Below are 12,020 nucleotides of genomic sequence, written 5' to 3' on the forward strand. Positions count from 1 at the left end.
ACCAGTCTGTGTCTATATTCACCAGTCTGTGTCTTCACCAGTCTGTGTCTGTATTCACCAGTCTGTGTCTATATTCACCAGTCTGTGTCTGTATTCACCAGTCTGTGTCTGTATTCACCAGTCTGTGTCTGTATTCACCAGTCTGTGTCTGTATTCACTAGTCTGTGTCTGTATTCACCAGTCTGTGTCTGTATTCACCAGTCTGTGTCTGTATTCACCAGTCTGTCTGTATTCACCAGTCTGTGTCTGTATCCACCAGTCTGTGTCTGTATTCACCAGTCTGTGTCTGTATTCACCAGTCTGTGTCTGTATTCACCAGTCTGTGTCTGTATTCACCAGTCTGTGTCTGTATCTGTATAGCCTACTTGTCCTTTAACATAGCTCACATTTTTGACGCTTGTTTTTTCTGTTTTTCATTCCAGCAACGCATTTCATCTGACAACCTTAAAATTGTGATAGCCTACATCAACGAGACGGCTGGTCGTGGTCTCTGTCATAGGACATCATGTCAGTGCGTTTCTTTGAGCAACACTGTCGTGGTTTTTCCGCACAACATCAGACCTCCACATGAGAACTGCCCTTGGTGCTGAAATGCAAACACCACTAATAGGCCTACTGTGCCGCAGAGAAGCACACTTGTTGCTACAAATTCAATCCCCAGCCACAAAATAGCCACTCAACCACTGTTTTAGACTAGTTTCTCTATAGCCTAAATAGCCTACATTCAAGGCAGGCAGTGCAGGCAGGCAGTGCATGTTAATGCACTTCAGACTGCATTAACATGCGTGCATGTTAAACCACTCGTAGGCTCTTTTGTTTAATAATGCACAGGGACATGGTTCCAGCTGGTGGGTGCAGCGCGCGAGAGGCGGGGACAGAGCTCTGAGCTCGAGCGCAGCGTGGCTTTGGGAGCGCGTGCTGAGCGCGAGGAGCCCAGATGAGACGGCGCGTGGACAGGAGCGGTTCAAACGACCAACTGACTTCTTCTTTAAACGACCAACGGCTTCTTCTTTCAAACGACCAACGGCTTCTTCTTTCAAACGAGCAACGGCTTCTTCTTTAAACGACCAACGGCTTCTTCAAACGACCAACGGCTTTTTCTTTAACCGACCAACGGACTTCTTCAAACGACCAACGGCTTCTTCTTTCAAACGACCAACGGCTTCTGGTTCAAACGACCAACGGACTTCTTCTTTAAACGACCAACGGACTTCTTCTTCAACCGGTTAACGGACTTCTTCTTCAACCGACCAACGGACTTCTTCTTTCAACCGATTAACGGACTTCTTCTTTCAACCGGTTAACGGACTTCTTCTTTCAACCGATTAACGGACTTCTTCTCCATCTGAAGAGACAGGAGGCGACCGGCAAATCGTTACCTCAAGACAACTGAGCTTTTTTGTGAGACCGTTATTCGTTCTGAGGTAATTTTTCTCCTCTGTTTTCCTGACAAAATAATATTTTTCTGAGAACTGAGAGAATCTATTGGGCAGCCGATTGAAATTTCCCCGGATCATTTTTACTCGTTTTGATGAATGAAGATGCAAGAACAGAGATAGCCGAAGTGTCAGGAAAAACTCCTCTTTCTTAGGCTATTTGACACAAAAACAGGACCTATACGAACGGATCTATCAAAGGCACAGTCCAATAAAGAGGACAACTTTGATTTAAATCCCAGACTTCATTTCAATCCCCGTTTTCTGTATCCGAGCCCAAACTGCTGGATATGCTTTGGACCTCAGTGAAGTCTCACATCGTGAAGTCTCATAAATGAAGTGTATGGAATAGAATATGTGAAAAATAGAAAGGTGTCATATTTGACTTAAAGCCTAGCTGGCTTCCTTCAGCAAGTGTTATGCAACATGTGATGGAGACAACCTCAAACTCGTAGTCCTATTTAGTTGAATTCTTCATTGCAATCGTGATGTTGAGCTTATATGCATTGAAACCAAACGCGGATACACCTTATTTGACAGAGAGGTCGACGTTACACTATTCTCTCGCTGTTTTTCTCAATAAACCAACAAACCAAATCAGAAAACTTGACAATAAATAGTCTTGTTGGCTTGAACTCCAACCCCAACAGTGGATAGTCTAGAAAGTTCCATCCCCACACCCCGGAGAGAGCTGTATGAAGACCAGGAACCAGCTGGTTCACCCTCGCAGAGATGCCCGTGCGTGCTGTGACCACCAGGTTCATGTACAAGGGACTGTGCACTATCCCAGACCTGCTGGCCTACCGGCCCCCCGTCACCCTGCCCGAGGATGAGGTGGAAGGTGAGATCATTGGGCTATTGTTTTATTTGCATGTGCTTCTATTGTTTTATTTGCATGTGCTTCTATTGTTTTATTTGCATGTGCTTCTATTGTTTTATTTGCATGTGCTTTTCAGATCTAAAATGTTCCCCCTGTTGTTTGATCCACGCAAGCATCAGCTCAGGACCTTGGACAGCGACTCCCAGGCTAAGCCAGAGAGACATCCCCAAACCCCCCAAACACGCCTGCTGAATCTATACCACTCACACGATACCTTCTTCATCATTAGGTTAACACCCAACAGGTGCAATAGAGATTATTATAGGGATATGTACAAAAACACAACGTTATCCTGTATTTGGATATGTCGATGGGATCATTTGATTCTGTTTGTGGGATAGGTTAAAAATGATCAGTATTAACCTACTATTATTGAGTGCGTCTAGGCAATTCCTACGAAAATTGTGCGCATGAAAATGATACACAAGTTGTAGGCATGTAGGCTCATGAATATATTGATGTCATTGGTACAAATCGTCTTGGCTCCTGGCGAATGGTATGACTCACCGGGGCCAATTAGGCAGGACTATATTCATGAATTTGCCTGTGTTTTTATTAAGGTCATTCATAATTGACAGCAGAAGAGACTATGAGGCCAGGATGCGATGCATGAGCACGAGGAGATATAGGTTAAAACATATATGAGCTAAAACACAGAAAAGAAAGCAACTGCATGTGGAGTAGTGACCTAGTATCGTCAACACGTCTCTGAAACCTATAGCCTAATTGATATTGTCCAGATTGCAATCAAACCAAACTGAGTTTTGGTGGAACTGCGGCATCTCATCATTGAGGAGAAGCGCCTCCACCAAACTGTGAGAGAATCCAGAATTCCACCTGTTTGAAAGGTCAGTTGGCAAAAAACACAATTGAATCTGTCTTCACACTGCGTAGAGTGATAATAGACGGTTTGTTTGAAAAAAGTACAACTATAAACAGTCAAAATATGAATAAAGGCACAGCTGGTGCCTTTAGTCACCTGAGTCACCCAATCCCCAAAAAAGAGATGCCAATCAGATCTGTTATCCCAAAGATTTTCATGCTTTACATTACAATTATATAGCTGACACTTTTATCCAAAGTGATTTACAATAACTGCATTTAATGTAGTCAGTGTTACTACTACTCACCAGAACTCAAAGTGTTACTACTCACCAGAACTCACACTAGAACTCCTTTCTAATATTGATGATGAAATTCCATTCAGATGATGAAATTCATGCTGATGATGAAATTCCAGCCCCCTAGCTGGTTCACCTGATCCAGCCGCCTAGCTGCTTCACCTGATCCAGCCCCCTAGCTGCTTCACCTGATCCAGGCCCCTAGCTGGTTCACCTGATCCAGCCCCCTAGCTGCTTCACCTGATCCAGCCCCCTAGCTGTTTCACCTGATCCAGCCGCCTAGCTGCTTCACCTGATCCAGCCCCCTAGCTGTTTCACCTGATCCAGCCCCCTAGCTGCTTCACCTGATCCAGGCCCCTAGCTGGTTCACCTGATCCAGGCCCCCAGCTGGTTCACCTGATCCAGCCCCCTAGCTGTTTCACCTGATCCAGCCCCCTAGCTGCTTCACCTGATCCAGCCCCCTAGCTGCTTCACCTGATCCAGCCCCCTAGCTGTTTCACCTAATCCAGGCCCCTAGCTGGTTCACCTGATCCAGGCCCCCAGCTGGTTCACCTGATCCAGCCCCCTAGCTGTTTCACCTGATCCAGGCCCCCAGCTGGTTCACCTGATCCAGCCCCCTAGCTGCTTCACCTGATCCAGCCCCCTAGCTGTTTCACCTGATCCAGCCCCCTAGCTGCTTCACCTGATCCAGCCCCCTAGCTGTTCCCAGGCCCTCTCTGTTCCGGGGATATTGCTGCATTCTTCTGGTATTCCACTATGCGTCGGCTAGTGGAGCCGGGGAATTACACTAGCTTAGTCTCTGTGGCGCTCCGTGGTGATCGTGGGCCGAAACATCTCCGAAGGGCCATCCAGCGGTCCCTCCGGTCACCATGGAGGCAGCTGGCGAAGCGCTGGCCCGTGGAGGCCAGGGACTATAATGTACAGCAGTCCCCCTGTGGCGCTCTTTGACGGTCTTAGTAGGCTGAGTTACCTCCGAGCGTCTTCCCGATCGCGGCCCACTCTGATCGTCATAGAGGCAGGGGGCTAGATGCCGTTCCCTCTTCCGGCACTCTGGGCCAAGCGGCCCAGAGGGGGGGAACATCTAGATTGCCGCTTTCCACATGCGTGGAAGGCATGGGGCATGGGGCCCCCCGAACAGCCAAAATTCATATGCGTAAAAAATTCATATGCCGTATATATTGTTGCATGCTAATAAATGGGTCAATTTTGACTAAAGTGATCTGGACTGAATGTCTCAGCTGTTAGAAGTCAGAGTTGGACGTATCTGTTGTGATAGATAAGACTGGTGTTGGACCAGAGAACATGCAGCTTCATCACAGTCACATCTGAGGTCCGTCCTGCTCGTCCCTGTTGCTCGGCGCCTCGCTGACAGAGCTGGCTAATGGTATTTATAGATCACAGCATGTTGATGGATTCCCCAGACATATTATCCTCCCGTTTGTATGCAAAGCTGTCTTCATCCACGGTTACAAACAGAGAGACGTTAACAATCGACACAGGATATAGAAAGATGAGCGGAGAGACGGAACCGATGAGCCTGAGATGACATGTCAGTCAGCAGGAAGCACAAACGCCTGAATGATGCCAATCTGCCTCCTCTTTGTAGATTTGTCTGTCATATTGAACACGCAGCACAACACACACTAATTGGGAAATCAATTGGTGCATTAGGTACAGGAGAGCATGATCAACTGCATCATTTAACTGAGCAAATTTTAAAATGCTAAGTGGTATTTAACAGTGTTCAGGCAAAGTCAATTTAACAATGTGATATTGTGCTGTATGTTCAACTGTTCCTTCATCAATGACAAATATAGGTGGATTAATTCCCAAAGTGGGTAATATTTGAGTTCAAAGATAAGATTGAATGTATAATCAGTGTAGTTTCTGTGGAGGCACAGGTTGTTTAAATTAAAGGTTTAAATAAATAAATGAGCACCATTGAGGGTATAGCAATAATGAATAGCACCTCTCATCTTAAGGGCCACACATTACTTTGAACTATGAGGGGGTCCGCAGGTCAATCAATCAGCCTTTTGTGTTTACATTGTCATGGTACATTGGGAAAAAAGCAAAACCTCTTCAAGGACATAACATGGGTACCATGCATAACACAAATGCTTTTTGTATTAGCTAATTGTTCAAGATGATAAATTACTCAAAAGACTCAAATGAAAAAGATGAAGTGAATATTAGTCTTGCCATTATTTTGAAACATGCAAACCCAAGTTGACTTCCTAATTCTTGTTAGTTACGAAGGCATACGGTATTTCTCAGGTCAGAACATGGCAATATTATCCAGACAATGACACAGACAAGCATAGAAGATGACATCCTCAGAGCAGAATGAGAAGTCCTTGGGCACAAGGCAGGGCTGTGATTTAGCGGTGACCTTTGGTTCAGGTGACCTTTGGTTCAGGTGCTATGGAGACCCCCTGGAGCTCCATTCTCCCAGAGCTGAGCTGAGCTCACCACACCTCACCGGGAAATGGATCCTACTTCACCATCCTTTATCAAAGTTAAGAACACCAAGAGTGCAATCGGGTGGATGTCTAAGACACCAATTATTTCTACAGTTATGTGGTTTGATACATTTCCCAAGTGCTGTGTCACCTCTCCCTATTGTCAGGCAGTCTTGGAAAGATCAGACATTCATTGTGAGCGCTTCAGCGATGGTTGACATGAGATTTCAACTCTAGTCAAAGATCTGGTGCAATTACTTTGAAGTTAACTGACATGCAGACGACAAAGGGTTCTTTGTAGTATTCCCCAAGCACAAAACCATCCATTTAACTCGCGTCTGCAGCTGAAACAAAACGCTACAATTGATTTCTCTATCTGTCGTAGAGGAAAGTATTCTTGACTGACCTTGAGGACAAAAGCTCAAGTTAAACTATTTGAAACAGAAGAGCCACATTGGTGCCCTAATCATGTTTCACTACTAGTGTCTGTGTGAGAGGTGGTGCTTGTGTCAGCCAAATGGAATAATATACTGCATCACCATGACTGAGACAACATGAGTTGCTCTGGTATGTGACAATTGTCCCATAACCCTTACTGAGAAGGGGCAAGTGGAGCATTTGTTTGAATGAGTGTTGGGCAGGGAGCAGGGGGCAGGGAGCAGGCTGAGTGATGTTGCATGGCCAGGTCACTGTGACCTCATCTCTGTCAAAGCCCATGAGGTGTCTGGGTAGAATGGGACAGGATGTTGTAAGTGGGAGCTGGGAAGAGGATGTTAAAGGTGGGAGGAGGGAGGAGGGTGTGGTAGGTGGGAGGAGGGTGTGGGAGGAGGGAGGAGGATGTTGGAGGAGGGAGGAGGATGTTGGAGGAGGGAGGATGATGTTGTAGGTGGGAGGAGGGAGGAGGATGTTGGAGAAGGGAGGAGGGATGAGGATGTTGTAGGTGGGAGGAGGGATGAGGATGTTGTAGGTGGGAGGAGGGATGAGGATGTTGTAGGTGGGAGGAGGGTGTGGTAGGTGGGAGGAGGATGTTGGAGGAGGGAGGAGGATGTTTGAGGAGGGAGGAGGATGTTGGAGGAGGGAGGAGGATGTTGGAGGAGGGAGGATGATGTTGTAGGAGGGAGGAGGATGTTGGAGGAGGGAGGAAGGAGGAGGATGATGTAGGTGGGAGGAGGGATGAGGATGTTGTAGGTGGGAGGAGGGAGGAGGATGTTGTAGGTGGGAGGAGGGAGGAGGATGTTGGAGGAGGGAGGAGGATGTTTGAGGAGGGAGGAGGATGTTGGAGGAGGGAGGAAGGAGGAGGATGATGTAGGTGGGAGGAGGGAGGAGGATGTTTGAGGAGGGAGGAGGGAGGAGGATGTTGGAGGAGGGAGGATGATGTTGTAGGTGGGAGGAGGGAGGAGGATGTTGGAGGAGGGAGGAAGGAGGAGGATGATGTAGGTGGGAGGAGGGAGGAGGAGGAGGGAGGATGATGTTGTAGGTGGGAGGAGGGAGGAGGATGTTGGAGAAGGGAGGAGGGAGGAGGATGTTGGAGGAGTGAGGAGGATGTTGTAGGTGGGAGGAGGGAGGAGGAGGAGGGAGGAGGATGTTGTAGGTGGGAGGAGGGATGAGGATGTTGTAGGTGGGAGGAGGGAGGAGGATGTTGGAGGTGGGAGGAGGGAGGAGGATGTTGTAGGTGGGAGGAGGGAGGATGATGTTGTAGGTGGGAGGAGGGATGAGGATGTTGTAGGTGGGAGGAGTGAGGAGGATGTTGGAGGAGTGAGGAGGATGTTGGAGGTGGGAGGAGGGAGGAGGATGTTGTAGGTGGGAGGAGGGAGGATGATGTTGTAGGTGGGAGGAGGATGTTGGAGGAGGGAGGAGGATGTTGGAGGAGGGAGGAGGGAGGATGATGTTGTAGGTGGGAGGAGGATGTTGGAGGAGGGAGGAGGATGTTGTAGGTGGGAGGAGGGAGGAGGATGTTGTAGGTGGGAGGAGGGAGGAGGATGTTGGAGGAGGGAGGATGATGTTGTAGGTGGGACGAGGGAGGAGGATGATCGCTGCTCTGGGATGATGAAGGGAATTCAGAGAGGTGAGAACCTGACAGCAGATCAAACACGCCAGACAAACAGCAACAGGCTGGGGGCTGATGGGAAATCAACAGTTGGTTCAAGGAAATCCACTCAATCAGGATTATTCTACTGTTGATCTCTCTGTTCAGTTGAAGCTTATTATAGTTTGTCAATATTTGATATTCACATGCAACGTTTATGAAGTGATCTTCTTTTGCTTTGCCCTACTCTGAACACATTGCTCTTATTCATTTTCTCTATCCATGTTATTAAGTTTATATTAGACCATTCTACTGCTCTAGACTTCTGACAATAGTTACATTGAACTGTTTTTCTAACCATCATGATTGCAAGGATTTACTTGTCATAGCTGAGTCATTTGAGTGCTGTCATAGCTCACCAACCACACGCCCGGTGACCAGTCATCCCTTCATTCACACCATTCATTCATGTGTTCTACTTCACTTGCCCTAGTGAACAACCCAAATCCGTCAGGGGAATAGAAAGTAATCCTTGAAACACATGCTGCTCTGCTTCCTCGTGTGTCGTCTGAAAGCCCCAGAGTCTTGTTAAGGCTTAGAGGCGCTGCTACACCAGTATTAGCTCCTAAACGTGTGGATTAGAACAGCGCTGGTGGAGTATTATACTCCAGAGCGTCTATCTGCATACTGGGCTCAGGTTTACGTTCAAACTAGAACATTAATTCACCAAATGGGTGGTGTAAAAGTGTGTAAAATTACACAGGGAAATAATCTCTTTATGAATCCTGGGTAGTGTTTCAGCCTTTTCAGGAGTATGCTGACAACACAAACAACTTTCAGGTTTAATACTAGCGCAGCACATTTACTAATCCTTCAAACGTTGACGGTGCAGATGTTTACATCTCATCATCATATCCGTGTGGATCAAACAGCATAAGGCCTGAGGTTGGGCATCTTTGATAGCGTGTGGCAGAGCTTCAAACAGACTCCTTAAATAGCTGTTGGATTATGGGATATTTTCCATAGCTTGTTGATGACTCGCTCTCCTTCTCCAAACTAAGTTGTTGTTCTGTTCTATCTACCGACAGAGATCCGTGAGGCATTCAAGGTTTTCGACCGAGATGGAAATGGTTTCATCTCAAAGCAGGAGTTGGGTGTGGCCATGCGCTCGCTCGGCTACATGCCCAACGAGGTGGAGCTGGAGGTTATCATCCAAAGACTGGATACAGACGGTGAGTTCCTGTCTCTTTCATGTATGTACACACAAACAACCATGCACACTATATACAGTATACTTACATACTTGTTCATGCAGGTGATGGGCAAGTTGATTTTGAGGAATTTGTCACTCTTCTGGGACCAAAGCTCTCAGCTGCTGGGATGCCTGATAAGTTCAACGGAGCGGATTTTGATTCGGTGTTTTGGAAGGTATGCCAATTCATCACTCTGATTTCTCTCAAGGCGTCTGTTTATTTGTTGGGGTTTATTAAGTCTTTCTCTTTCCTCGCTGCAGTGAGATGATTTCCTGAGGGATATTTTGTCATCATAAAAACATTCTAATTAAAATGTCCATGAAAACATGATGTGAGTTAAATAGTCATTATCAAAGAGTAATTTCAGGGTGGTTATGATATCACGTACTACAGTCCAAATTAACTTGGCAAATTCTACTCAGAGATTAATTTCAACCATGAGTGAGGTGTGATACTAGTGCAGTGTTCACTTAATTTACAAAACACTTCATTCATGTTCATAATTTACAGTAAATTGGTCACTACTTTCCACGATGAATCATACTAGATGTAAAAATGCAGGTATATGCATGTATTTGCATAGCATCATCAATAGTCACTGAACATATTTTATTTGGGTGTTTATCATTCTGACGAGATGCTCATATTCCAGTTCCCCACGGTCTCCAGCTCATCCCTGGTTCCCTGTGTTGTGTCAGTGTGATATGCAGAAGCTGACTGTGGAAGAGCTGAAGAGTCTGCTGTATGACACCTTCTGTGACCACCTCACGATGAAAGACATCGAGAACATCATCATGACGGAGGAGAGCCACCTGGCCAGCCCGGAGTGCCAAGTGGACATTGACAGTATGACCCCAACCTTGTTTATTGTAGCGTGCAGTCTTTAAAGCGCCCCCCCCCCCAACCTCACCCCTCCCTCCATTAACACATCACAGTGGCTCGCTGGCCTGAGAGGTGCCAGTAGATATCTCTCTAGAGACTGTCTGGTCTGCGCTACTGAAACATGGCGGCACAGCATGAGAACCCCTCCCTAGATAGATATGAAGGGCTCATTCTGTATGGGATTATACACTAAAACATCCTGGTATGGGATTATACACTCAAACATCCTGGTATGGGATTATACACTAAAACATCCTGGTATGGGATTATACACTAAAACATCCTGGTATGGGATTATACACTAAAACATCCTGGTATGGGATTATACACTAAAACACCCTGGTATGGGATTATACACTAAAACATACTGGTGTGGGATTATACACTAAAACATACTGGGATGGGATTATACACTAAAACACACTGGTGTGGGATTATACACTAAAAGTTACTGGGATGGGATTATACACTAAAACATCCTGGTATGGGATTATACACTAAAACACACTGGTGTGGGATTATATACTAAAACATACTGGTATGGGATTATACACTAAAACATACTGGTATGGGATTATACACTAAAACATACTGCTATGGGATTATACACTAAAACATACTGCTATGGGATTATACACTAAAACATCCTGGTATGGGATTATACACTAAAACATACTGGTATGGGATTATACACTAAAACATACTGGTATGGGATTATACACTAAAACATACTGCTATGGGATTATACACTAAAACATCCTGCTATGGGATTATACACTAAAACATCCTGCTATGGGATTATACACTAAAACATACTGGTATGGGATTATACACTAAAACATACTGGGATGGGATTATACACTACAACATACTGGTATGAGATTATACACTAAGACATACTGGTATGGGATTATATACCAAAACATACTGGTATGGGATTATACACTAAAACATACTGGTATGGGATTATACACTAAAACATCCTGGTATGGGATTATACACTAAAACATACTGGTATGAGATTATACACTAAAACATCCTGGTATGGGATTATACACTAAAACATACTGGTATGGGATTATACACTAAAACATACTGGTATGGGATTATACACTAAAACATACTGGTATGGGATTATACACTAACACATCCTGGTATGGGATTATACACTAAAACATCCTGGTATGGGATTATACACTAAAACATACTTATGAATATTATATTCCATTTCTGCCAAGTCCATTCCGCTAGAGGCCACTACATTCTACACACTGCACCTTTAAGAAACAGTCAAATTAGTACTTTCCAGTACTTCACATTGATATCATATATTAATATCCACCATTTCAAAGTCCTAGTTTTCCTATATTGCTGATCCGTTTCTCTCTGTCTCTCCCTGTCTCCACAGCCAGCCCAACACAGCAGGTGAAGCACACGTGTGTGAGGAAAAGCCTGATTTGTGCCTTCGCCATCGCATTCATCATCAGCGTGATGCTCATCGCAGCCAACCAGATGCTCCGCAGAGGAATGAAGTAAAGAGAAAAGCCGCATTCTTACCCACGAATGGCCCAAACGCTTCACATTCAACCCAGCGACGAAGAGGAGAGAAACTGTGCTGACCAACCAGAACCAATTACAGGCAATTGAAGCTGTTTTGGTTGGTTGAAACAGGTGTATTGAGTTGCCATTTTGGTCTGAGATCCATGAGTCACAACGCAGAGTGAACACCCTCATACCACAGCTGTCAAATCAACAGATGGGCACTGGCCCGGGGTTTAAGAGGCTACAATTAGTTTTTGTTATTGTTTACCAGTTGGCACAGATGTTCTGAGGCCAGCCAAACAAAGGGTAGCTACAGAATACCACTGATTACTGCACAAAATGTATAGTCAATCAAATATCATCGTTTCAGTGTATGAGGAAGACCAGCAGAAAGACAGAACAGCTGTTAGAGCTTAAA

At 45.5% G+C, this 12,020-nt stretch overlaps 1 protein-coding gene across 1 annotated transcript; it reads left to right on the forward strand.

Annotated features, from left to right (window-relative positions):
- Positions 1 to 2,168: 2,168 nt before the first annotated feature.
- On the forward strand, positions 2,169 to 11,596 carry cabp7b (calcium binding protein 7b; the record flags this gene model as incomplete). Its single annotated transcript, XM_084460082.1, has 5 exons — positions 2,169 to 2,277; positions 9,014 to 9,157; positions 9,241 to 9,353; positions 9,877 to 10,024; positions 11,469 to 11,596. 5 exons carry the CDS (start codon positions 2,169 to 2,171, stop codon positions 11,594 to 11,596), a joined length of 642 nt encoding a protein of 213 aa, XP_084316208.1.
- Between the last annotated feature and the right edge of the window lie 424 nt (positions 11,597 to 12,020).

This window comes from Borostomias antarcticus, assembly GCF_949987555.1.
Source record: "Borostomias antarcticus genome assembly, chromosome: 30".
NCBI classification, from domain to species: Eukaryota; Metazoa; Chordata; class Actinopteri; order Stomiiformes; family Stomiidae; genus Borostomias; species Borostomias antarcticus.